We start from the raw sequence: 27,185 nt of genomic DNA, 5'->3' as shown, positions 1-27,185 counted from the left end.
AGCCGGGCCAGGGCTCCACATCCCAAGGGTGCAATCAAACACCAAGTCCCAGCTGCAGCCCCTCTCCAGCTGGGCTGGGCCACTCCTGCCTGCTGAAAGCTCCCACATCTCTGACCAGGAAACAAGGGCAACAAAGTGGGCTCAGAGCTCCCTTCTGTGCAGGGCAGAGGTGGGAGTGGCACCCTGCACTCCCTCAACACAGGCACCTGATCCCAAGGGGCAGCCTGGCCTTTCCCATGGGGTCAGCATCCAGAGGCTGATCTGCAAGGGCTGCAATTATCTTGCACCACTCACTGCAAGGTTTTCCCTGCACAAGTATTTGCTGCCTGGGTGGCTGGAGAGGATGAGTTAAGCAGCTGAACGGACACCACTGGCCATGGCAAGATTTCTCCCGGCACTGACACACGAGCCAGGCAGGGAACCACGAGCAGGGACTCACTCTGAGCTGTGAGAACCGTGGTGGCTTGGCGGGGGGCTCCTCGTAGGGTCTGTCTGCCAGCGAGGCGATGATCCTCTTCCGATGGCCCAGCAGGTTCACCTTCAGCACCTGCAGGGACAGATCACGGTCACCACGGGCACAGAGCTGCTCTGAGAGATTTGTGGCAAGTCCCAGCCCCAGGAACAGGGCAGGACCTTGCTGCCCTGGCAGGAGAGGGGTGACACTCACGTTCACTATCTCAAGCTCCCAGAGGTTTTTCACAGTGTCAATAGAGCTGTAGCCACTCGAGAGGAAGGACTGGATGTAATCCTGCAGCCCCAGGGAGTCGAGCCATGCAGGAACTGATGGCTGGCTATTCCCATCACAGCCCAGGGGTTTCAACTGTGAAAGCACAAGAAAGGTGTTAAAAGCTGCAGGAGTTGGGATCCCAAGGGACATGGGGTCAATGAAAATCAGTTTACAGGCCATCACCATCTCCACTAGCCAGTAACAAAAGCACTGTACAAAAAAAGAACGTGCTTGGGATCAGGACTGGCAGGAGGAACAGTCCCAGCATGGAGCTACCACCACCCACATAGCCTGGAAGGCCAGTATACTCCTCCTCCTCCTCCCTGCTATTCCCCAAACCCTTCCCACAGAGATTCCTCCATGGCTGGAGGTGCAGGGTCTGGCTTTTTTTCCCTGGGCTGTGCTGACCTTCGGGAGGGAGCGAGCAGCCTGGAGCAGCTTCCGCCGGTGCTGCGGGTCCCCGATCCCGATATCCCGCAGGTCCTGGTCTTCCATGACATTACAGCCCTGTGGGGACAACAGGAGCCACACAGGTGTGTGAATGGACATCACAGTTATGGCACCCTCCTGACCTGACCTCCAGCATATCCTGGCAGCAGGAGGAGGAGGAGGAAGAGGAGAAGGATAAGGAAGGCTTGCAAGGCTGGGAGCACTGCCCCATGTACCGACCTTGGGCACAGAGGGAGCTGACACGAGCACTGCCCTCCCCTCCCTGCTCTGGGAGCCCTTCCAGCCTTTAGCCCCGAGGCATGGCTTACAGCTACCTCCCGTGAAATTCGACATACAGAGGCTTCAAACATCCTGTAACAGTGCCCAAGCAAACCTCAGCCCCTCCATGCCCGAGCAGGGGCTCTGGGTTCTGCTCAGCCTCCCTCCACGGCCACAGGGAAGCCTGCACTGCTTTCCCTAGCAGCAGGCAAAGGTCAGGTGTCTCCTCCAGCCTCAGGCAGGGCCAGAGATGCTCCAGTCACTCCACACTGTTATGTTAAAACCCATTTTCTGCCCCTTTCTCCCTGCAGAGCAGAAGCACACGGACTCTACCCCCCTTTAAAAGCCTCTGTCACAACCTGCTTCCCTGCCCTCTTACCTGGCAGTGCTCAGCAGGACAGGTCTCCCCACGCCTGGCAGAGCCACGCTGCTGTGTGACTGAAGGCTTCAGCCTGGAGCCCCTCCCTGGCCCTGCCTCCCTGTGCTCCCCGGAGAGCCCCAGCAGGTGTGCGCCGACAGCGCTTCACTGCTCCACATTCCCGTTTTGTAAGAGAAACCCAATTAAGGCCGGCCGCAGGGAAGGTGAGGGCAGGTGAGATTGCCAGGCACCCTCCATAAAGGGCACCAAGGGTTTCCTACCCTTCCCATCAACACTTTTGTGGGATTTCACGTGTGCTTTGCTGAGTGCTACCTGCTTTAAATGCAGCGTGCTGCCCCAGAGCAGCCACCTCCCGAGCGTGTCCTTGCTCCCAGCCACGCCCAGCAGCTGCTCTGCTCCTGCCAGGCAGCAGCACTGCCACTTCCACGGCAGGCGTGGTGACAGCAGAGCAGCGTGGCACACGGCTCCCCACCACCCAGGAGCTGCTCTTCCCTCGGCCACAGAGGACTGCAGGAAACAGGGAATTAACACCACAGATAAGAGATGCCCAGAGATCTCTCTGCCAGGCGGGAGAGCTGCCCTGCAGCCCAGAGTAGTCATTTAGCAAACAGCAGAGGGTGGCAGGAGGCAGAGCCCTCAACACCCCCTGACAGGGCTCCTCTGCCTCCCCCTCCCTTGGCGGCTCAGATCCCACACACTTCATTCCTGGAGAGCTGGGAGGGCACAGGAGAGCAGAGCCTGAGCTGACAGCCTGCACAAAGGCATTTATTTGTCTGAGTCTGAGTTGTTTAAACAACAGAAAAGTCAGGGCTAAATGGCTCTGCAGCCCACGGGGGAGGGGGTGGGGTTCATTCTGTGCTTTCCCAAAGGCCAGTTCACAGACTGTGCCAGTCAGGGCCATTGTGCTGGGGAGAGCCACTGCCCCAGAGTCCCTGTGGACACCAGATCATGGCCAGACCCATCTGCCCTGCACCCCACAGCCTGTGAGCGAGGCCAAGGGACACCAGGGGCTCACCTGAGTGGTGACACTGCACACCATGAGCTGTGAGAGGATGGAACCACATCACAGTTGAGGTGTTCTGTGCACCCCTCAGCTGCACAAAATCAGTGAGTAAGAAGAGGCAGGTTGTTGCTGAAAGCTCCAGGCTGCCCATTTGGTGCACAAGCAGCAACTCTCTTGGACTGGGAACAAACTCCCAGTGATTAACACAAGGAGCTGCTGCTGCCAGGGCAGTGACCCCTGGCTGGTGGGCAGCAGCATCCCACCAGAAAGATGGAAACATCCCCTCCCCTTTCTTGTTCATGAATTTTAAGCCAAAGAGCCACATTTAATGTGCATTCCTGTAACAGCAGGAGATTGTGTGCTCGGCTCTGGGGAGGAGGGAAGGGATTAGAGGGGATTAACTCCCCTGACAGACACCTCACCTGGCAGGAACACAGCATGTGTGCAGGGAATTCCTCTCCCAGAGAGAGATGGCTTCCAAAGGGCTTTTTGAAATGGACAAAGAGGGCCAGAGCAAGTGATGGGATTTCTCTCATAAGTTTGGAAAGCAAAGTATTACTGTCTTGTGTGGGGGAGGAACAGGGAGGGACTGAAGTGCCCACAGCATGTCACACCTCAGGTACCTGAAACCTGCAATTCCTGCTCTGCTCCCTTGATTTGCCCATCTTGGTGCTCTGTGGCTCCATCCCCCTGCAGAGAGCCAGGGCTGAAGCTGGGCTAGTGCAGGGAAGATGCTGGCAAGGGCAGAGCTCACAGCCAGCCCTTCCCTTCGTGCCCCCGGCCAGCAGGAACAGTCGGCAGCCAAACGAGCTGTGACAATGGCGATGTGTAACTTTCATGAATAAAAACTAAACAAGCCTGCTGATCCTATTCACATTTTCACTCACGCTCACTTTCCAGTGTTGAGCCGTTTTTTGTGCTAATCCCCTTTGGCATGGCCATGATCCCACACGAGCAGAGGAGCTGGTGGCTCCCCCTCTCCCACAGAGCACCAGTGCCAGCCCCAAGGCAGGGCAGTAGGTGTTCTCCCACCTTTAGCACCTCGAATTTGAAGAAAATTGCTTGCTCTGCAGCAAGGATACAAGGTAGTTAAACATTGTGAAGCCTACAGCTTTCTCCTGCACTCCTTATTTTTATGTGTCACATTAAATTCCCTCGGTGGCAGTCTGTATTCTCGGGGTACTTAACAAGGATAGACAAAGTGTAGCAGCTCCGAACAAATCATTCCAGCCCCTGGTGCAGGAGAAATGTCCTTCAAACCCATCTGGATTTCAACTCCCATGGAAAACAATAATCTGCCACTAAAAGAGAGAATTAAATCCAAAGACACTGGAGATCTTTTAACCTTTGCCAGCCACACAGAGGAGCCAGACTTTAAACCTGTCTGCACTCAACAGACCCTCAGACATGAGTCAAGGGGCAGAGCTGCTCTGCACGGGCCACTGCTGCTTTTTGGTTTTACCCAAAGGTTCCCTTTGGTGCTGGCCACAGGTCAGCTGATGCCACCTCCCAGTGTCCCCCTGAGGGCACAGAGAAGCCCCAGCTCCCACCAGCCCCTCCCCAGGTCCTCTGAGGACGGATCAGCAGGGAGAGCAGGGCTCCAGGATGTGCTCTGCCATCAGCCCAGTCCTCCAGGAGCCTCCAGCAGCAGCCTCAGAGACGTCAATTAGAATCAAAAAGACTTTCCCCAGACGTGTTTCCGATTTTATTCCTTGTGACAAGTGCTTTTACCTTGCACGTTCCTCCTGGGTGCCTCAGCTCCGCAGGGCTGAGCAGAGCGAGGGAGGCTCAGGGCTGGCCCGGGCCAGAGCTCTCAGTGTCACCCACATTTTGGGGCACCCGACAGCTCCTTCATCCCAACATCTCACCCTGTGCTCTGTCAGGACCCATCCCCACCTGGGCTCAGCCAGGGAAGGGACACAGGGGGTGAGAGGCATTACCTGGGGCAGAACTCCTCTGCTCCAGGCAGAGAACTTTGGTTGCTCATTGAGCTGAACCATCAGCCCAGTCAGACACCTGAAGCTGGGCAGGCTGAGTCCCACCACGGGCCCCAGCTGGCTGCCAGGCAGTCAGAGGGGCCTTCATCCCCCAACCTGGCCTTCAGCTTCCTCTGAGCCAAACTGTGCCCCCTCCATGGAGAGGCACAAATACACACCACCATGAGGGACACTCCTGAACGTGGCTCTGCCCTCCACACCGCCCCAAGGGAGGGCAGGGATCTGCCAGTGACCCCTGTCCTCAGTGGGAGCCCTCCGGGATGCCCCTGCAGCCGACCCGCCTGCAGCCACACGAGCTCTTGGAAAAAGGGTTTGCTTTGGTCACGCCTCACTGCCTGCACTGTAGTTAAACAGCCTGTGAGGCTCCAGGTTTCTCATTAAAGGGGAAAAAAAACCAGTCAGAGGTTACCTGGCAGAAGGCAGCATCCCCTCCTGCTACCGAGGTGACCCCAAAGTGACTGAGACAAAGGCAGCGCTGCTGAAATCTGCCACATTCTTCCTCCAGCAGGACACTCTGCAGGCACTTAACTACCCAATTTTCAGATGCTGCTTCTTCCCCGGAGCCTGGCGTCTGTCCATGCTCTTGTTCCAGCTAAGGAAGGGCCCGAGGCGCCGAGTGTTCCGCGCCGGGCGCGTGGCTGGGCCGGCAGCGGACGGACCCTGACGCCAGCGCTGCTGTGAGCACTCCCTGCACGGGCAGGACGGGAGCAGGGGCACCAGGATGGGCACCAGGACAGACCCCGACACCAGCACTCCCTGCACGGGCAGGACGGGAGCAGAGGCACCAGGATGGGCACCAGGACAGACCCCGATGCCAGCACACCCTGCATGGGCAGGACGGGAGCAGGGGCACCAGGACAGACCCCGATGCCAGCGCTGCTGTGAGCACTCCCTGCACGGGCAGGACGGGAGCACGGGCACCAGGATGGGCACCAGGACAGACCCCGACACCAGCACACCCTGCATGGGCAGGACGGGAGCAGGGGCACCAGGATGGGCACCAGGACAGACCCTGATGCCAGCACACCCTGCACGGGCAGGACAGGAGCATGGGCACCAGGATGGGCACCAGGATGGGCACCAGGACAGACCCCGATGCCAGCGCTGCTGTGAGCACACCCTGCACGGGCAGGGTGGGAGCACGGGCACCAGGATGGGCACCAGGACATGTCTGCTACCAAAAGCAACAGATGCCAAACCCAAACACGGCGTTCCCACACTCCGAAGGCTCCCGCAGACATCCCAAGCAGAGAGACAGCTGAAGGCTCTCTGTGCATACAAAGTGCACACAAAGCTCTTTTTCTTTTTCCCCTCGGTGCATTGGAGGCAATTTGCATCTTGTCGAAGATTCTGCTGTCACTGCTATTGCTCTGCTTTTGGCAGGCTGGATGTGGGAGATGTGTCCAGCTCACAGCTGGGCCCTGCATGCCCAGATCTCAGAGCAGAGGGACCCCATTTGGTCATAGAAATCTGTATTTGTAATTGGCCTTGTGACTGTGAAGTTTGGTGCCTTCCCTTAATGGCATCTGCAGTCTGGGGTACTTGAGTGGAAAGCAGGGGAAGGATCTGTGTGGCCACAGGCACAATGATGAAGCCCCAGCTCTTCACAGAGCATCAACAGGAAAAGGGGCTCATACACAAAACCCTACAAGAAATCTGAGATTAGCACACAGCCACTTCATTTTTGTTTAATTTTCTTCCCCATGCAGACTGGCAGCGTGACAATGGCAACGAAGGGAATCGGTCATGGTTGTCAAGTTCAGGCAATTTTATTGAGAAAAAAAAATTAACTGCAACTTTAATGGCTTTTTTAATGTTTATGGGGCCTGGAGCTACTAATGAATCAAATATAAGTATCCTCTAAATTGCCAGTTCTGGTCCACCCACTTTGCTCCTCAAAATCCACTCCAACCTCTCTGCTCCCCGTGGAGTCCATTCCTATTATCCAGGGAACTTTAGTGTAGCTCTGCCACATTTGTCTGGGTCCTTAAACTTCCTTCAGCCCCAGATCCCTGCATGCCTCTGCTCTCACCATTCCCTTCCAGAGACAACAAAAATACCCCTGCCATGGTGGATAAAGCACAGTCCTTGGGAACCTCCCAAGGACCAGCCAGAAGCCACTGGGGAGATGTCAAACAAAATTCATTTAATTGAATGAAGCGATTCCCACTCAGGGCTTGGCAGACACCCTTACCCCAGGGTGCAGCTCCACTCTTAGGGGTTCATTTAGTGCTGCACAGTCAGTCTGGGGACACTGGCACGTGTTCCTGGGGGCTGGCAGCAGTGACCAAATCCAGAAACAGCCACTCAGAGCTTCTGCTCAGCTGAGGAGAGCGTGCTCCAGTCCCAGCCTGACACAGCCCAGGCATGAGCTACAGAGGGCTCACCTGAGTCTGCACGAAAATCCCTGCACCAGCTGTGGTCAGGCCATGTCCTTGCTGTGTTTCAACAAGAGCAGATGCAGTAAAACCCTGTCAGGAGTCTCTGGTGAGCCCCTGTTCCTCACAGATCATTCCTGGGTGCAAACCGCCACCGGAACGCGTCAGTGCAGTTTTCCCCGAATGGCTACTATAAAATGACAAGTGCTATATGAAAATAGAAAAAAGCTCTGGGGCAGACACATTCCCAGAGCTTGTCCAAAGCCTGGCTGCTGCCCAGGGGACCAGCAGCTGCGCGCCAAGCTGGGCCACTCAGAACTGGATCAGGCAGAGCTGAGCAACTGAGGACACGGGAGATGCCAGTGCTCCAGCAGGGCAGGCACCAGGTGAGGATGAGGAGGGTGCAGATGTAAGCCCACACCCAAATCCCAGGATCTGAAGAGCAAAGGAGACTTGGCTTTGTTACATCCATTCAGACGTGGATCGGGGCTGTCCTTGGCCCAGGAAGGCACGAGAGGTGCCCAGCTCAGCTCACACCCCCAGCCAAGGTGAGACAACCTGAGGCAAGGCCCCAGCTCCACATTTATCCTGCACACACAGAGAGGAGAAGGGAAAGGAAAGGCTGTTCCATTAGTGAACAACACTGCAGGCTAATCTAACATGGCCCTGAATTGCATTTAATCAAATTCATGTCAGTACTCTAAATTATTTGCAGACACCCCATTCTTCCACCACCATCATTTTTCTACCACTTCTCCCCAATTATAAAAAAATAAATAAAATGCCCCAGAGGAGCCCAGGGCACTACACGCAGAGAACAGATTTCCCTTTTTGACGCTGTCTCATTGAATCAGCATTAGCTGCTTTCCACACACTCCATGGGAATCCAGGCTTGAACAATAAAAAAAAAAGCCATAAAAAATGGTTTATGTTCTCTTTTACCTGCTCATTTGTGAATCAAAATATCTTTGTACTGAATAAAAAGTTCAGCTCCAGAACACTGCCAGAGCACGCGGGGTTTGCCCTTCTCAGATGTCAGCCCAGGGGAAGCTGTCGGGGCAGCAGCAAGATCCCGCCTGGGGGGAAGGGGAAAGCTTTTGCAAGCATCTCAGATACATTTATGGGATCTGTGGGACCACAAAACACCGTGTGAGGGAACAGGTAATGGCATTTCCTTCCCCACTTCTGTGGAGGAATTCCACCATCAATTATTGCAATTCCTTCTCATTACGGTGGCCACGTCCTTGCCTTCTCCAGACGGGCAGAGTCCAGCCTGCTGTTTCCCTGGGTTAATCCCTGTTAGCTGCAGGGACCAGGAGTGCACTGGGCATCCCAAAATCCATTTCCTGTGGACTTCCCAAAAGGAGCATCTGTGGCAGATGCACTGGTGAGCACAGCAGACACGATGGGGCCAAGCTCCAGGAGCAGCAGAATCCCTCTTGCTCCATATTCCTGTGACATTTTTCCTGCTCTCCCAGCTCCCCGGCTCATTGCCCGCCAAGGACAATTAAGCCCATTTACTGTGTACTTTTCTGGATGACACTTCTCACTCAGTGCTGCAGTTTTGTGATCTGACCTCTCATTCCCCTCCTCTGGTGAGGGATGAGGCAATGAGGCTCCTGGAACTCGGCGCACGCCACGGGGCCGCGTTCCTCCACGTGGGAGGCAGCAGTGCTGCTCCTCCTGGCTGGTGGGCTGGGCATTCCTGGTTCACTGGAGCTCTTCACATTTGGCAGGCAACGCTGCTGAGGGTTTTATCCTACTTGCAGAGCTGTATTTTTGCTAAGTCAAGGACTGCACAGCCACTGCCAGCAGCTTTGCCTCGGCTGTGTTCACCCACCGCACAAATAAACTTTCCCCTCTGCTGAAGGAATCCCAGCGGGCTGCGGAGCAGAGAAGGAGGATTGGAAGCACTATCTCCACTTGAGCTGCTCCTAATCCCAGCTGCCTGCACAGGCTGCTGCCCAATTCTGGCTCCATATGAAAAGCTGGAATTGGACTGAGTGTCCCAATCCGACTGCCCCGTGGCATGCCCAGCCCAACTGCCCCATGAAGGTCACTCGGTGGCAATGCAGAGGGTGAGGGAAAGAAGCTGCTGTCCTGGACAGTGGGGTTTGTGTCTGAGAGCAGCAGAATAACAGGGAAAATCTCTTCCCTGCCTTGTCCATAAACACCGTGTGGCTACTGTAGGCAACTTGAAGGAAGTAGAATTCCTGCAGACACAGAGATGTGGCCCAATATGCAGATTTGGGAAGAGAACCCCAGTGTTTAGGAAAGCTGAGCTACCTAAATGCATCTTTTATCACCCCTTTCTTCCTTCAGCCGAGCCAGAAGCTTACACAACCCCAGATCTGTGCAGATCCTGGTCCCTTCCCAGGAGCGTGTTCCATGGACGAGGGCGCTCCAATGTCACGTCACATCCATGTCGCAATAATCCTGCTGACTTGTGCCACTGATACCCACCCCCAGTGAAGCCAATGCTTGATCAACATCAGCTTTGTCCCAGATGCAGAGCTGGAATTCCCAGGAGCAGAGGGGAGGCTCCAGAGCACCTTTCCCTTCCACAGCACAGCCTGTGTGACACTTGTGGCTCCCACTGTCACCTGCAGGAGCTGTGGGTCCCCTAAGCCCCTCTCAGCTGTTGGGCAGCAGACCCTGAAAGGAGCAGGAGCCTCTCCCCCTCCCTGTGCCCACTCCAGCTGCAGCCTGTCCAGTGAGGCGGCCGGCACGTGGCCGGAGCACAGCTAATCCCCTAATCCCCAGTTCCTGGAGTTCTGAAAATAACAGAATTATTATTTTTGGAAACAACACATGTTTCTGCCTTCCTATATTAACATCTAATTAAGAAGCCAAATGTATTTACAGAGCAATTTTCAAACTCCCTTTACACACAGTGTGCTCATGAATCATTTCCCTACCTGGGGGTAAAGGCTCTTGTGACATGGAGCACAGATTAACACAGGAGCCAGCTGAAAATACCCAGGGAATCAAAAATTCCTGAAACCAGACCCGGCTGCAGTACAGGCCACCAGAGCACCAGCAGGCCTGGCACCCCCAGTTTGTGTCTCTCACAACCCTGTCCCACACCCAGGGCAAACAGGGCACTTTGAGCCCTGGTTCTCCAGAGAAGGACAGCACCAAGCACCCCGTGCCTGCACACAGCAGCTCTCACAGGTCCCTGCTGCAGAGACAGGACACACTCCTTGTTAGGCTGCTCTTAACCCTCCTCTGAGTTGCCATCTACTACAGGCTGAGTATCTTCCTCAGTAATTAAAGGGCTTTTAGGACACTGCCCTGCTCTGTAGCTGCACAATCTCTGCACCCTGAACACTCCTCTCCTGCAAAGCTCCTGGTTTGCTCCTGAAAGGCACCTGGGGACGAGAACACCCCGCAGCTCTCTGAGCAATGCAAAATCCTGCACAGAGAACACGTCTTTTCATATCAAAGGGCTCCAATTTCCCAGTTTGGACTACTAAAACTTAATTAACCTCATAACCCAACTGGCGATTTGCAAACCATTACCCGGCGTTCTCTGGACCTTGAAATATTGAACAGAGCGAGGCCCTAAGAGGGACTAATCCTTTCATAGAAACTGTTTAATTCTAGGAAAGTAACACTCTTAGTTTGGAATATTCCAGTTAGAGACTGGAAGGGGCAGCCAATAAAGCAATGGTTGTGCAAAGAAGAGGACTGGGCAGCCCAACACTCAGAGCTCTGTGTCCTGAGCCCTTGCTCTGCCCAGCTTCAGTGTTCATAACACTTTAAATAATTCATCCAAGAACATCAAAAACACTACTAGAACCAAATTAACTACTTGTTCCTCACTTGTGCTCTATCTGAAGGTTTTTCTCCCCCAACACCAGAAGCTGAAGGCAAGGAACACCACAGAGGGAAAGATTCTAAATAATTCAACTTTCCTGTTGGGCTGACGTATCAGCTTGGAGTTCTCAGGGCTGGGATGAATGGATTTAAAGCCAGGGCTGGCACGGGTGCCAGGGTCAACTCCCTAGGAAAGGAGATAAGCAGCAAAATGGAAATAGCTGGGATTTGCAGGAAATCTTTGTGAAATTATTTGACCTTTTAAATTTGAGAGGAATGAGTAAATGAGTGTTCCATCCCCTGAATCCAGCAGCAGCCAACTTCTGCACTGGGAGCAGCCACCCAGCACTGGACAGGGAAGAGAAACATCCAGTCATGAAGAGAGCAAATCCTACCATGTACCAAACACCACCACACAGAGGGACACACACAGGAACCTTTGCTGCTGGAGTTCTGAGCTGAGTGAGGTCTGGCCAGGCAAGGAAAAAGTGTTTTATCTGAAACTGCTGGGTGAGAGCAACCACCCACCCCATAACGATCACAGATCCATCAGCAGGGAATCTCAAGAGGATCTACAAGGTTATTTCATTGAAATTTGTTGTACCATCTCCAAACAGCCTTAGCACACACAGGGATGCTGAACCCTCACACATCCCCGGCCAAGAGTCCACTGGGGTTTGGGACTGGCCGGGTAGGACATGGGGTAAAAATCACAGCAAACCCCAGCTCTGGAGGGGAATGCTGGCCCTGCCAGGGTAAAGGAAAGCAACCGATCTGGCTGCTTGCTGTGGACACCAGGAGGCACAGCTGGACAGATCCCACAACATTTATCCTTCCGGCCAGGTCGTTTTTTAAAGTACAATTACACCCTGTCTTTAAGTGGCCCAACAGATGCTGCTCAGGTGTGTGCTTCCTTGAGCCTCCATCCCTGCCTTTTCCTGGCTTCCTTCTCTCTCCAGCTGCCCCTCATACCCTCCCCAGCAATGATGGCCACTGAGTGTTTCCAAACCTCCTCACCCAGCTCACATTCTCCTGGTGTCACTGCTCTGCACTGTCCCCAGCACCAGAGACATCACTGCTCCCGTTCCAAGGCACGATGCTGCGTTAGCCAAAATGACTTTTCCAAAGGTTTACATCCATTTTTTTGTTATTTGCCAAACTTGGAGTCCACATTCAAAAGCATTTCTTTAACCTATGCAGGGAGAACCCTCCTGCAGCACCAAGATTTTCTCTCTTTGCACTTTGTCCATCATTCCACACGAATTCTCAGATTTTTACACCATGCTGCTTTAAGTTTCTAGACACTGGTTATTAAAACCCCTCAACCTTGAGCATTACCATGTCGTCATCATTAGGTTTCAGAGCCAACAGTGTCAATGCAATTAGGTACAGCTCATTAACATACTGCCTGCATGCTCTGAGCAAGTACAGTTCCAACAAGAGGTCTGCTGCCTCCTTCACAGCCCAGAGCACAGACAGCTCAGGGGTTCAATCAAACCACCAGCAAATTTCATTTCTGGAGTAAATTGGATGGCAAAGATTCAGGGGGCAGATTAAATAAAATTTTAGCGAGAAAACAAACAACACCCGACTTAAATGTGAAGATCCAACACAACCGTCATCTATTCCTTCTGCCCAACCTTCTACACCCCCCAACACCGCCGTGCCGGGCGGCAGAACCCGGCGCTGCCCGGTGCCCACACGGGGCATCGGCGAGGCGGCAGCTTTGGCCAGCCCGTCCCTCGGAGCCCGGGCACTCACCAGGAAGCGAACATCATCGAAGCCATTGAGGAGCAGCTTGCTCTCGTACTGCTGCAGGCCGATGGACTCCAGCCACTCCCCGACGCTCTGCTCCAGCATCCGCGAACCTGACGAGAGAGGAATCGGCAGCCGCTTGAACAGGGAGAAACCGTTCAGGCGGTAGCAGCGGCACTCTGAGGAGGACAGATGGCATTGCCACATCATAGTCATTACCATAAAGAAACTCAAAAAATTATGCTCAGAGTACAACAAATCGGCGGGCAGACAGTTCCTCTGGTGTGCACAGAGCATGGACAACGAGCTCGCGGTGCCTCCGCGGGCTCTGGGTGCAGATCTGTACCGCAGTTCGCACTCAGAAAAGAAACTCCTTGCCCGGGCAGAGATTCGGAGGCGCTGCTGGGGCGCTGAGATCACAGGCACTGCCGTCAGGGCTCGTGAGTTCCTCGCCAGGCAAGCACATGAAGCCCAACCCCACGGGGATGCGGATCCACTCCTTGGCTCAGCGGAAGGGGGCGGGAGGAGAGCAGCAAACTTCCACCCGAGGCATTCCCAGGCAGCCGCAGGTGCGAGGGAAGGGAGCGGAGCTCATCCTCTCATCCTGCACCTCTGGACACCGCCCCGGCTCAGCGGGGAGCACGGAGCAGCCTGAGAGAAAACAGCTTCATGCAGCCGAGCCAGCTCAGACACGGTGGATGCTCGGGAAAGCAGCAGCAGCCCAGGCAGAGCGGCTGTCCGCGGGAAGACACGCAAGACAAAGGAAGCACAGACTGCAGCAGCGGAGAGGAAGGGCTTGTGCTCTTCCTCCCCAGCAGTCCTGAGAGAGGCAAACCATGGCAGGGGCTTCGTCTCGCTGTTACCGTGTCATGGGGACCCCAGGCACACGTCCGACGGCCCCGGCTCTGTCATTCTAGCAGTGATCTGCTTGCCTGGCATTCCAGCACACTGCCCGGACCTCTTGGCATTCCAGCACGCTGGCCCCGGAGAGCCCAGCCCCACCTGTGACAGCACAGCCAGGACGGTCCTCACCCAACACTGCTGGTCCTGCCAGGTGTTGGACACGCACCTGGATTTGCCCTTCCTTCATTTTCCTCAGCCGAGCGCAGCCGCCGCATGGAGCCCGTCGCTCAGACAGGGAGCAGCTCTGCAGGAAGGAGGCATTTCGGTTCCCTGCGCCCGAGCCACGGCAAAAGGAAAAAAGCAAATGCAAGCACACTCTCTCTCCCCTCTTCCTGCAGCAGCTCAAGTCCGAGCCATGCCCTGGCACCTCCCCTTCAGCCTCTGATAAAGGAGATTTCTCCCAACACCTCTGGAAGCCCTGGCAGATGAGCTCTCCCTTCCCTCACCCCTGGGATGAGTCCAGTGACTTGTTACTCTCCTCTAGTAAAGCTCAAGACCTTAAGTATGATCAAAAAAAAGTTCAGAGATCTCCTTTTCATCAGAGAATTTGCTATGCAAGACAGGCAGATTTGCAGGCTCCCTGGGATGTCTGTTTCCAGCATGGATGCAAAGAAAAGGATGATCAGGAGACCCCCGTTTGCTTCCTTTGAACCTTCAGGTCAGCTGAAGCAGTTTGGTACCTTCCAGCCATCCCTCCCCACTGCGCTGCAATGGCTGCACACCCGGAGCTCACGGTGTCCTCTGCAGATTCCCGGGGTAATTCCTGCTGCCTGCTCCCGGGGCTTGCTCCTGTGCCGGTATTTGGGAGCGCTGGCTGGTCCTTCCAGCGCGCGCGGTGAGATCACAAAAGGCTCCTGCCTCCCTCCCCTGAGCCAGCCCACGCTCCGGGGCAGCAGCTGAGCCCGGACTGTGTGCCAGGAGCTCTCCAGCTCTCCATCCTCCCCTCCATCCTCTCCCTGAGCTCCGCCGGCGGCTGCGGCGGCTTTGTCTGAGCCGCGAGCCCCGCGCTCCGCGCTGTCCCTCCCTTCTCCTCATCCTCTCCCCCCTCCCAGCGCTCCCACCCGCCGGCAGGGAGGCAGCGGCTCCGTAACTCTCCAGTGGAAATCACTGACTCCTCAATATGTACTCGGTGATGGACAACACGGCTTGGGGGTTTTAGAAAATGATGTCACAGGTTTGCTTCGACAGATCCAAGTGATTTGTGGCTGGCTCAGAATAATTTATCAAGAGAGAGGTGAGGAAGTGCCTGCTGCCTACCACAGCATTCCTGGGAGCTGTCGGGGTATTGGCAGGGGGAATGAAACCACAGCAGCTCCTTCTCCTGAGCTCCTGAATTTAATTTTTAAAATTACTTACTCTATTCAGGCTTGCATGCACTTGTAAATACATTTCTGCTTTTAAAAGGGAAACCTAGAGTTTCCCTTTTAAACCAAGTGCAGGTTTTCCGTTTACAAAACCCTTTCAAGTCATGACAAAATGAAGACAGGGAAGTAGTTGGAGGGAGGGAATGGAGGGGTTGCCTTTAAAAAGAGAAGAACAGATGCTTAAAACATCCCAGGCTGAAAACTAAGATGCCCCAAATACATCTGATATTTGTGTGTTACAAGGATGAAAGAAGAACAGAAGAATAGCAATACTTGTGCCCCCTGGCAAGATCCTGATCACAACTTCTGACTGAAACAAACTCCTATTTCTCAGCTCCATCCTTCCCCTTATGCTCCACATTCTGGGAATTCTACTTTTGAGAGGCCTGCAGCTGGGAACCAGTGGGCAGAGCTGGAATGATGGGTGCATTCCCAAAGCTGTGGTGCCTCCTGCAAGGCTCTTCTCAAGTCCCACAGTACAGAGAGGAAGAGGCTGCCAGGGTTCAGGAGAGGCTTTCAGGGTTATTATTTCAGTAACAATGTTCAGTGAAGTTTGCATTTGTCTGGAGGAAATCAGTGTGTGGGCTGTGCTGGACCAACAGCACCCCACCTGCTCGTGGATATTTGGTGCAGAGAGACACAAACATCTGTTCCAAGGCCAAACTCCCATAAGAAAAAGGGCAGGTGGAGTTTGGTATCCCTAAAATGATGGTGTTCCTTGACTGCCCAAGCTCCAAGAAGGCCTTGCCAGCCCTTACCCAGACACAAGGCAGTTGTACAGAGTAACTGCTCCACAACTGGCTCCAAACACACATCCCCACAGGATCTGCCAACAGGGCATTTCACCTTTCCAGACCTCAACCAAGCCACGAGTCCCAATATCCTCAAATCTTACTCATTTTAAGGATGAGAGATCATTTGGGGAGCTCCCTGCAGCTCCCTGCACATTCACCACGACCTGAAGCACAGCATTCCCACAAAGCCTTGTGGAGGAAAAGCCAAATGTGTGGGAGCTCCCAGCGAGGTGCTGGCAGAGCTCTGCCAGCTCCAGGGAAAGGAGGAACAAACAGGGAACGTGCCCAGGAGAAGATGTGCACATGAGAGATCCCAAACTGAGTGTGACAGGAGAACCCCCGGCTCCAGGACACAGCAGCTCTCATTCCCACCTGCTGCAGGGTGTCCATCTTGCAGAGGGCTCCCTGCACAGCTGCAGGGCTGCAGGAGCACTGCCTCTTCTCTTCCCTCCCCTCCATGTCAGAGCTTTCCCTGGCGCTATTGATCCATCACAGCCCGGACTGGTGCAGGGAGGGCTGTCAGAGCAGGGAGCACAAACCCACACAGAGCTTCAACTCCTCTGCAAAGCCACCTGAGCCTGGAATGCAGAGCCTGGATCAGGCTAAACTCCCACTGGGAACAGTGGGTTCCTCACCTAAGCAAAAAACGTGAGTGACAAATGGGTATGAGGTGAGCTGTGTCACAGCCCGTGTGAGCTGCGTGTGCGGATCTGCATTAGCATCTCATCAGGAGGAGCTGTGCCCACCCGGAGTCAGAGCTGCTCTGCTGCAGCAGTCTGGAGGTGAAGGATTTAAAAGGACAGAATCCCTCGTGGTGGCAGCTCTCCAGCAAGCCTGAGTTCTGCTTTTGCTCACGATTCAAAGGCAGAGAGGGGAATTCACATTTTAAGTGTCCGCCAAGAGCCTTGTTCAGTGGGTATCGATACCTGCAGGTGCATTTAGAAATCACCCTCCCCAAAGCACCTGGCAGATTAAACAAAGGGCACAGCCACCCTGGCACCATCCAGCCCTGCTCAGCACAGCTGCTGCCCTCATGGAAAGAGCTGGGAGGAAAATCCTGCAGCTGCATTCTGTAAAATTAAAGGAATCTTCCCAAGGAGTGTAGAATTAAAATTGCTGGCAGCAGCATTGAGCGTCATGTGGGAACCCAGGTCTGCTCCTCCTGTGCCAGAGAATTCCTCTCCCTCCCAGAGCCAAAGCAGGTTCAAGACATCCACACACAGGAGCCAGCACCCTTTTTGTGTGCAGAGCACAGCCAGGACAGACAGACACACACTGGGTACACTACCTGAGATCCTGTGCTGTTCCTGGGAAAAGTCGATGCCTTCTCCGATGGAACTCATGATCTTTTCAATCTGGAAATAAAAAAAAAAGCACGTGTTGCATTATTCATAAAGCCTCAGGAAAAGGTAAAAGCAGCCCAGGATTTCATCTCCCACGTGACAGCTGAAGAAAGCCAGGAAAGGATGTTAAGGTATCTCTGAACCAGAAGAGGTACCCTGAACATCTTGCCTGGGTAGGTCTTTGTTGGGAGGGATGGCTCAGAAGGGATATGTAGAGGTTGAGGCTCTGCAGAGCTTTCCCTTCCACAACTTGCCAGTGCCTGGAAATAAAAAACTTCAACAAAACCAACCCTCTGGAGCACAGCCTGGGGGTAAGGAAGGAGCCCCAAACTCCTCACTCACCCTGCAGGAGCACACAGCCCCCTGCACCAGCAGTGAAGCTGCAGCAATGCTGTCCCCACTCCTTCCCAGCAAGCAGACTGGGAACTCGCCTTCCCCACACTCTGTTTTGTTGGGCATTTTTGTTTTGGCTTGATTTATGTTTTGAAAGCACCATATTTCCCAATCCTATGCATGGAGCCGTGCTCCCACCAGAACAGGTACTTCCAAAGATGGTTTGGGGTAGCAGCACCACGGGGCAAATGCCTGAAGGACCCGGGAGAGGGAGCAGGAGTCAGCTCCATCTCTGAGGAAGAGATTCACAGTCTACAGCTCCAGGCAAACTTCAGGCAATGAGGAAGAAAAGGTACAAACTCTGCTGGAATGGGTCTGAGTCCACTTAAGAAATGCACAGAAATGGATGCATTTGCCACACACACACACAAAAAAAAATTCACACAGGCTGCAATTCCAAGTGAACCTAAAGGAGACTTCCTTAAATGAGAAAAGAAACTTTTCAAGCAATTCTTGTGCAGAATTCATAAATTGATGTTTCCAGTGCAGTGATGCAGAGGGAGAACTGACAATTCCCAGGTTAGTTTGTAAGAGGGAAGACCTGACAAACTGCAGCTCAGCTGGTCAGTTCAGACACTTCAGCACTCTCAGCACTGAATCCCACTGTTTCCCAAAGAGCAACACACTCGAGATGCTCAGGGCTGGTTTCTTACCCCAGTCCTCAGTCTATAACTGAACAGAAAATAAAAATAAAAGTAAAAAAAAAAGTAGTAAGACTCCCAAAAGGAAATCTCCCAAGCAAACACCCCTGTGAGGCACTTCTGAATGCAAAGTGACTGGCCACAGGGTGGGGGAATAAGCCTCAACTCTTATTCAACCTTTTTTCTCCTGGTCATTTCAGGACATATTTGGGGAAGGAGTCCAAGTTTCCCTGGACTTCACCCCTGGCTGCCTCTGCCCTGCCTGGCTCTCAGTGTGATGCTGTGTTTGGTGCAGCTGCACGAGTCCCCAAGCACCCCAGTGGTGTGAGGAGCTCCTGGGGATGCTGCAGGAGGCTGGATCTGACTGCTGTGAACACTCAGGGGCAGCTGGGAGCTGAACTCCGCCAGAGAGGGGTTTTGGTGAAACAAAAAATCTCTTCCAAGGCTCCTGCCAAGGCAGATCTCTGGGAAGTCTCTCCTGCAGGGAGCAGCAGGCACTGCACTTGCAGTGTTAAATCTCACCAGGGACCAGGCACTCCTGTGAGCTGTACCAGAGCTGTTAAGGATGTAGGTTCTAGAGAATCATGAGGATGAGCACCTCTGCTGGGCTTGAAATAGAGTTAATGCCCATTTACTGGGAGATTTGAAGATCAGCCCGGGAAAACAATCAGAATCCCAACACATACAGCAGAAAAGGGAAGTATGATCTAAAAAGGAATTCCAGTTAGGAAGGGTTTGGAGTCAGTGCACACATGGATCCTGTCCTAAGGCATTCTTTGCTCCTTGGCCCCTGGATGGAGCCAGGACATGAATGTGACCTTTGCTGGAACTGCTGGGAGACACCTGAGGCCTGCTGGGTTCATTCCAACAAGAACCACCAAAGCAGATGGCTTTGACTCCCAAAGCAGCAAATGCTCTCCAGCAAAACCTCAAATTTCACAGTGCCCTCAAGCACCGTTATGGCCATGCAGGACTGGAGGGAGGTGCAGGGATGGTGCAGAACCAGCCCCATCCCCAGGTAACACCAAGGGCCCTGGCACTGCTGTTCTGCTCCCTGCCATGGACAGGCACTGAGCCTGAGCTGCAGAGGATTTCTGGGACACTGCTGCAACCCTGAGCGATTGCTGCACAGTTTGGGTCCTGAGATCAATTCAGATCAACCTCCAGAAGTTTAAGGATATTAAACTTTGCAGACTGGTGTCCATTAGCTTCAGGACAAGGCACATCTCTGAGCTGGAGCTGCTCTTGTACCTTGTCTGGGACTCTCTAGCTGCATTCAAACTGCAAATTAATTCTGAGGCCAAGTTCCTTTGTTTCCTTCGTGCTGCTCTCTCCTAATTTCAGACAAACTTGACGCTGTCCAGGCTCAGCCCCCAGCACTGCCAGCTCTGCAGTCCCAACACGGCCTTGAGGACTTGCAGGTGCCTCTGAAGCACTGAAACACCCACGACCTTTTCCTCAAAAGCAGGGAATTGCCTTGTGCTATGTAAAACTGAATGGAAATCAAACAATCACGTGGCAGAGGATTACCTTTCCCAGCCCTGCTTTGCCAAGTGCTGGTCACAGTTATGCAGAATCCCAGCCATTAATGCAGAGGGAATCCTGCCCTGCCCTCGGCCCTCAAACAGACTCACACACCACCTCAAACACGGGTTTATGGCTGACCAGCTTGATTTAACTGTTAGGAGGCTGCAAAGAGAAGAAGGAGGGGAAGAACAAGCTTGGAGAGGGAACCAGTGCTTTAGAGCATCCCCATCCTCTGCAGCCTTTCCTCAGCTGCACTCCAGCATGCACATGGGGCTGAAGGGAGGATACCTTGAAAATAGCCTACGCTACAGTTTTTTAGGCTGTTCTTTCCCACTGGTTAATTATTAAAATACAAAAATACCATGTTTAAATATAGTGCTGCAGATCAGACTTCGTTGTAGCCTGAACACTCAGTTCCGATTTGTTTTGGCTTAACCTGTGTTTTTCCACTGAAGCACCAAGTGCCCACCTCTGGTTGTGCTGTGGGGTTGGTTTGGGCTGAGGATTTTATGGTTTATTTGTTTTACAGCCATGGAAATAAAACCACAAAATGCTTCTGCCTTCTAAATTAATACAACCATATCTGTTATCCTTAATGCAGAGGGGCAGCTGTCCCCATGTGAGTGAGGCAAACCCCACCAGGGAAGGAGAAACTCCTGCACAGCTAAATACTCTGGGAGAAGGAAGGGCTGCAAGGACAGGAGTGTCCCTCATTAACCCCATGGCAGGAATGTGCCTGGAAGGAGCTGTGGAGCAGTTACCAGGACTGGAACTCTTGGATCTATTTTCACATTTGCCTACATTTGGTGAAAAGATACAAATGCCCCGAAAAAGGAGCTGGGTGCGGCTGAGAGTCCGGCTGGGGTGAGCTCTTCCAGGCAGGCAGGCGGCCATGGGACCATAGCAACTGGCCAGGGACTCCAAAACAGAACCTGACTCAAAACAAACCACCCTCAGCAGAGTTCTGCTAACAGAGGAAGAGGCATCTGTTTGCAGAAGGCCAGCGAGGCCAAGCCAGCCTCGTGAAATGCCAAGGTCTGTTCTGCTGCAGGACAGGAGACATTTGCACACCAGAGTCCTGCACAGCAATTCCTCACCTCACAGTGCTCATGGCAGGGGCAGCCAATGGCCTCTCACAGGGGCAGGATGCAGGATGGCTGCACTTCTCTGATCCCAGCCTGCAGGAGCAGCAGGGATCCAGAGATGGACAGGCCATCACAGACAGGGCAGTGACACCCCTGTCCCCGAGGGCCACAGAGGCTCTGCCCCACAGCCAGCCCTGTCCCACACCCTGCCCTGATGGATGCCAAGCCATGGTGATCTCTCCTCCATTCTGATCTCTCCAGCTTTTATTCCCCAAGCCACTGCTGAAGTTTGAATCCATTGAGAGAGACTGAGGGCCACTAAACCAGCCCCAGTGCCCAGAATAAAGAGCTTCACACAACACAGGCTGTCTGCCCACACACAGGAGAGGAGCCTCGTTTGGACAGCACCACACTGACCATCACTCTGTCAGGGTGACACTCACCCTGTCTTGGGGGCATCTTGATGCTCCTGGAGCTTTCTGAAAGGGGCTTCATAAAACCTCACCTTAGTCACCATCAATGCAAATGCACAAGTTCGTTCTCAGTCTCTGCACGCAGCATCAGAGACTGCCAAGGACACAGCAAGGTCACTCTGAGAGAAGTAAAATCACAGAATCCTCAAAGAGTTTGGGTTGGAAGGGACCTTAAATCTCATCCAGTCCCAGTCACTGCCATGGGCAGGGGCTGCTTCCACTATCCCAGGTTGCTCCAAGCTCTGTCCAGCCTGGATCTGGACACTTCCAGGGATGGGGCTCCGGCAATCTGTGCCAGAGCCTCCCTACCTTGTGTGGGTTGATGTCTTCTGCCTCCTGTGTAGCCCCTTCCCAAACTGGCAGCTTAAAAATCACCAGTGATTCCTGAGCACCAGGAAGAGGACCTGCAGTGCACCTGCACAGGCCTCAGACTCTGAGCAGTGAAGTTACTCAAATAAAAGTCTGTAATTAAATAAAACCACACAGAACCAAGCACACACTATCTGCCATATGGAGGGCATTAGTGCACTATAATGACAGCCTGCAGCAGGAGCATAATTAAGAATATAGCAGGATTCCCATTATAAATCGTTATTACTGAGGGTTCATAACCTATTGTACAAACCTGCCCGGGGCTCAGGCTCAGCAGACAAGAGCAGCTCCAGCAGCAGATTTCAGTCTCAAAAGCTACTTACAAAGTTGGGTGGAAAGGTTATCACTCTTTTAAATTTCTGCAATTCCAGGACAGCGTCAGGAGTTAAGACTTTATTATTTCCAAGCTTTAACAGCTGGGGGATGGGGCAGATTTGGTGTCAAATTATAAAAAAAACCCAACCCCCAAAACAAGCTGCTTCTACAGTTTCAAACCCCTTTGAGCACAGCAAAGCCCCCAGGGATGATGTGAGCAGCCCCTGAGCACAGCAAACATCCCCAGTGATGATGTGAGCAGCCCCTGAGCACAGCAAACCCTCAGTGATGATGTGAGCAGCCCCTGAACACAGCAAACCCTGAACACAGCAAACCTTGAACACAGCAAACCCCTCCAGTGATGATGTGAGCAGCCCCTGAACACAGTAAAGCCCCCAGTGATGATGTGAGCAGCTCCTGTGGACAGCAAAGCCCCCAGGGATGATGTGAGGAGCCCCTGAACACAGCAGACCCTCAGTGATGATGTGAGCAGCCCCTGAACACAGTAAAGCCCCCAGGGATGATGTGAGCAGCCCCTGTGGACAGCAAAGCCCCCAGTGATGATGTGAGCAGCCCCTGAGCACAGCAAACCCCCCAGGGATGATGTGAGCAGCCCCTGAACACAGTAAAGCCCCCAGGGATGATGTGAGCAGCCCCTGAGCACAGCAAACCCCCCAGGGATGATGTGAGCAGCCCCATCACAGCCCAGCAGGTCAGCTCTCAACTCCAGGGGAGAACCACGGGCACGTGAGGTCAACAGAACCACTGACACTTCCATTCTGCACCAATACCACAGCAAACCTCCCATTGCTGACTGATCCTGCACCCCTGAAGGAGGAAGGGAGGCTGCTGAGACTCTGCTGGGATATATCCTGGAGCAGAAGAATGGCAGGACTGCAGCATCCAACCAGCATGTGTGAAAGGGATGGAGCAAGAGTGGGATCTGGGATGATACCTGATGACTCCTTAATACAGGTACAGACCTGAAAATTTTGGATTTGGGCCATGACTCTCATTTCTAGGTTGGTGACAGCCCATAAACCACTTCTGGTTCAGTTTATGATGCTTCAGCTCCTGTTCTCCCATTGCCATCCCGTGGAGCACACAGCTCATATTTCACTGCTCAATATATTCCATGTCTCCAGAAGACACCAGCCTGTATGAACTCAGCATAACAAACACCAGAGGCCTGGAAAACATAATGCTCCATTTATTAATTCAAAGCTAAACTGCACCAGCCAGTTGTTCACGGCACATTTGAGCACTCCAATCCAGAGTTGCCGTGCTCCACTCTCCCCCAGCAGCCTTCCACACAGCACGGAGACTTGCTGAATTTATTTCAAATCATTCTGCAACTGTTTGCCAGTGATAAAGGCAAACACATTTTCTGGCTTAATATGGTCTCTGAGAAATTCATTTGGATGGGGACCAGGGCCTGTTGCTTCACGCCACTCTCCAGCCTGTGTTTTTGTACAAATCCCAAAGTTACAAATCCAAACACGTACCAAAAGGAACTTATGGTATAAACTTGAATTTCACAACAGTGTGTGATGGATGTGCAGTATCACAGCCCTCCAAACATCAACGTTGTTTTGACAAACAATAAAATCCAACACTGACATACATGATAAAGAGAATGGCCAAATGCAGCAACATATCTGCTCACAACGGGGAAACAACAGGACAAGGCTGCTCTGAGTCACAAGAAAAAAGGCAAACCCCTAGAAAGCATTGAATCAATTCAGTCTTTCCATATTCCTGCATCCTAACACAAACCCCAGAGCAACATAAGACCCTGAAGCAAGGCTGGCTCTGGTCTGTGGGACAGAGCAGTGAAGCTGCTCCAGGCTGGAGAGAGAGATTTAAAGATGTTTTTTCAAAGAAAAGCTTCAGAAGTGCTGGAAGATGCGACGTAAAGCGGAAAAGAACATAATGAAGGACTGGATTTAGTAAGGACACGGCGGCCGGACATTTCTGTTCCTGAAAAACAAAAATGTCCCCAAAACGCCAGTGATCACAAGGTGGTTACATAACCAAAACATCCGTCAGAGCACGAATCACCCACACCAGAACCAAAAGCTTCTGATTCACCAATATTGAGTTCACACACTTGAGAAGCTCCCAGAAACACACACAGAGGTGGATGGAGCTGCTGTGCTGGCAAATATCACCCCTGTTGTGTCCAAGCCCTGCTGCTGGAACAAAGCATGCCTGCTCTTTACATTTGCCTTTCAGCACACAGGTTTTCCTGTAAAAGCAGTAAATTGTCTTACACCGGCTTGGATTGGCTTAGTTCCACATTGGCTCACAATTCCAACAGGCTGGGGCTTTGCAGATGATTTAAAAATGGTGGAAACACAAAAGGTTTCACTTCAAAAAGTTCAGCAGGTTGGAGGAAATCTCACCACTGGGGGCAAAGAGAAGAGATTGGACATGAGGGGTGATGTAAGAATTCCTGACCTTAGCACAGGAAAAACAGGAGGAAACATTGGGATCTGGAGACAATAGAATAATGAGCCCAATAATTAAGCTGATTAAGACCCTGATGGCCATACTTGTTTAGCAGAAATCGAGACCAGAAATACTGACCCCACTACTGATGCTGCCCTGGAAAAAAGCAAATTTCAACTTTGCCTTTCAGGGAAGGGGAAACTGGAATGGGAGCTGAGGGTGAGGGCCAGCTTGGGGCAGGGGACACCTGGGGACAATTCAAGCCACCCTGTCTGGTGCCACCAGCCAAGCCAAGATTTGAACACCTGAACCAAGAGAAGGAAAGACACCACGAGAAAAAAGAAACATTTTGGGAGGCAGAAGCTGACCCTGAGCTTTTACACCATGCAATTTCACCAGGCACAAAACCAGCAGCTCTTCCTGAGTACCAAGGGCAATATTTGCATTTTCTTTCAACGGTGCTGGCTGGCAGCTCTGAATTTCAACTCCTGGGTGTTTTAAGGCAGTGGCAGGTTTTGCATCAAAAGCTTTCCAGAAAAGTTTCACATTTCAATGCAAATGTTGTTAATCCTCCACAGTAAGCCTGTAATTAAGACACTGATTCCACGGGGTACTGCAGCACCCAACAGTCCAACAAGGTTTAAAGGCACCCACCCACAGCAGCCACAATCTCCATCAAGTTGCTTCCCAGCTCCAGGCTCCTGGCATCCATCCTTAGGGGGCATCAACAGCCCCAAAACAGTCAGGAACTGGTGAAACACCACATCCTCCATGGTTACTGCAGATGCAGAGCATTCCTTTTGCAGGAGACATGGAGCACCACTGCAGTTAGTCATCAGAGATGAATGTCCAGTGCCATAATTAGCTACAGAATATTCATTAGTTCTTCTACTAATTCACTTGGAGGAAAAAAAAGTGGTGGACTGTGCACCTCCTTTTTTTCTAAAAAAACCTAAAGTAATGTGCATGTTTATTCAGTTCTCTAAATTTTTTTGAAGGACACTTATCTCTTTCTAGGAGGACTTAAGTCAAAACACAGAACTACAGCCTCATTTTGTGAGATGGATACTGGAACCTCCAAAATTCAAACTCAGCATTGTAACATGACCTGATAGCAGGCAGGTGGAAGTGCAGGATGTCAGGGGATGTTAAGGGATGTCAGGAGCCAGGTCTGAGGCTAATCCCCAGCAGCCTTCCTTGTTCTTTGCCCTGATCATTTAACAGATCGTTTTTCTTACCAGCACCTGCGAGGCAGAAGAGCAGCCCCAGGCCTTGACTGCAGACATCCCTGCTGGCAGCCTGGAGCATGAACCAGGCTGAGGGGCAGGTCTGGAGCTGCTCCACAGAGCAGGAAGGCAGAGCAGCAGCAGGTTAATCTGCCCTGAAAAGGGGACTGGCAGTGGGGCTGGGGGTCAGAGCTCCCCTCCCTCAGAAGTGCAAATACAGCTTGCTCTGTACCAACCCCCTGTGAGCTGCTGCTGCCCCCCTCATCCCTGTCTGCTCCGTATTCATGAGCCAATGATGAAAACCAAATCCATCACTTCAGCCCTCAGACAGCTTTGGAAGCATTCAAATATTTATGCTGACTGAGAGCTCCAGCCCCTCACATGTCTCTGTACCCCCATCCTGCTTCCCACTGAGCAGGACTCAGCATTCTCAGTCCTCACCTCCCTGGGCAATATGTGGATGTTTGATGGAAGAGTTTCTCTGCCTTGCTCACACAGAAGTCCCACCTGGCAGCAGCTGCAGGGGCACCACGTGTGCATTCCCACCCCCAGCAAGGAGCAGGGCCTCAGGAGTGGATGGGACAGGGGCTGGATGGGCTCCTGGACAGCACAGAGCACACAGCAACACTCTGGGCCAGGTCCTTGGAGCAACTGGCAACAGGGACGAGCTTGGCCAAGTGAATCATTCCTTCCCCATCCCACCCTTTTGGCAAAGCCAGCATCACCTTCCACTTCCAACAAAGGGCATTGGCAGCGCTCGGCCAGGGCAAGGACGTGACCCTTTGCTTACGAGCAGCAGATTTTCTGCTGGCCCCAGGCAGCCCAGAGCAGGGTCAGCTCAGGCTCTGCTGTGGATCTCATCAGTCCAGGGACACCCCAGACCCCTCCCCAAGCCCCTGTGCCCTGCACAGACACAGCTGCTGCTGCCAGGCCAGCAGGCAGAGCCCTCAGCCTGCTGGGCACAGCTGGGAGCCACAGAGAGCTGGGCATGGATCACATCCCTCCTTAGTCACCTGCATAAAGGTCATTAAAATTGATAGAATAATATAAATCTGCCATTGTTTCCCCTCAGCACAGAGGGAAAGTCAAACCATTGCTAACAGGGGTGGCTCAACAATGTTTATATTGCCCTGGTAAATGCAGAGGCTGCAAGTTGCATCCAATTCTGAGAAGCTGCATTATCCCATCCAGGGAACTAATTCAACACACAGCCACAGAATCACATTTATGTTTAAATTTGAGTGTTGACATTATGACCAGCCAGACTTTTTAAAAAGTGAGACTTGCCCCATTGCAGACAGATGTGAATTTTTCACATTCTTTCTCTGATTTCCTCACCTAAACAAGAGGGGAAGGAAAAGCAGATTCCTCTCCTGGGGCTTGTCCGGCTGCCCCAGGGGAAATGAGGGATTTGTTTACAGGCAGGAGGAAGCAGCTCTGAGGGTTCATCTGAGCAGAGGAAGCACAGGCAGTGCAAGCAGCCCAGCACTTGACCTCTGCTACCAGTGCAGTCGTGCCAAAGGCTTCTGCCC

The 27,185-nt window shown here is 52.8% G+C and overlaps 1 protein-coding gene across 8 annotated transcripts in view; it reads right to left on the bottom strand.

The window, feature by feature from the left end:
• ANKS1A (ankyrin repeat and sterile alpha motif domain containing 1A) overlaps nt 1–27,185 on the bottom strand; it is a 78,899-nt gene that overhangs the window by 9,800 nt on the left and 41,914 nt on the right. For all 8 annotated transcript variants that reach the window (XM_063418519.1, XM_063418520.1, XM_063418513.1 and 5 more), the window contains 5 exons: nt 17,116–17,182; nt 12,773–12,879; nt 1,136–1,234; nt 668–820; nt 440–547 (listed from right to left, as the gene is read on the bottom strand). In XM_063418519.1, the coding sequence (XP_063274589.1) occupies nt 440–547; nt 668–820; nt 1,136–1,234; nt 12,773–12,879; nt 17,116–17,182 (534 nt within the window). The remainder of the gene's footprint in view (nt 1–439; nt 548–667; nt 821–1,135; nt 1,235–12,772; nt 12,880–17,115; nt 17,183–27,185) is intronic.

This window comes from Prinia subflava, chromosome 23 (assembly GCF_021018805.1).
Source record: "Prinia subflava isolate CZ2003 ecotype Zambia chromosome 23, Cam_Psub_1.2, whole genome shotgun sequence".
Classification (NCBI taxonomy): Eukaryota; Metazoa; Chordata; class Aves; order Passeriformes; family Cisticolidae; genus Prinia; species Prinia subflava.
This window is presented reverse-complemented; position numbering and strand designations above follow the sequence as displayed.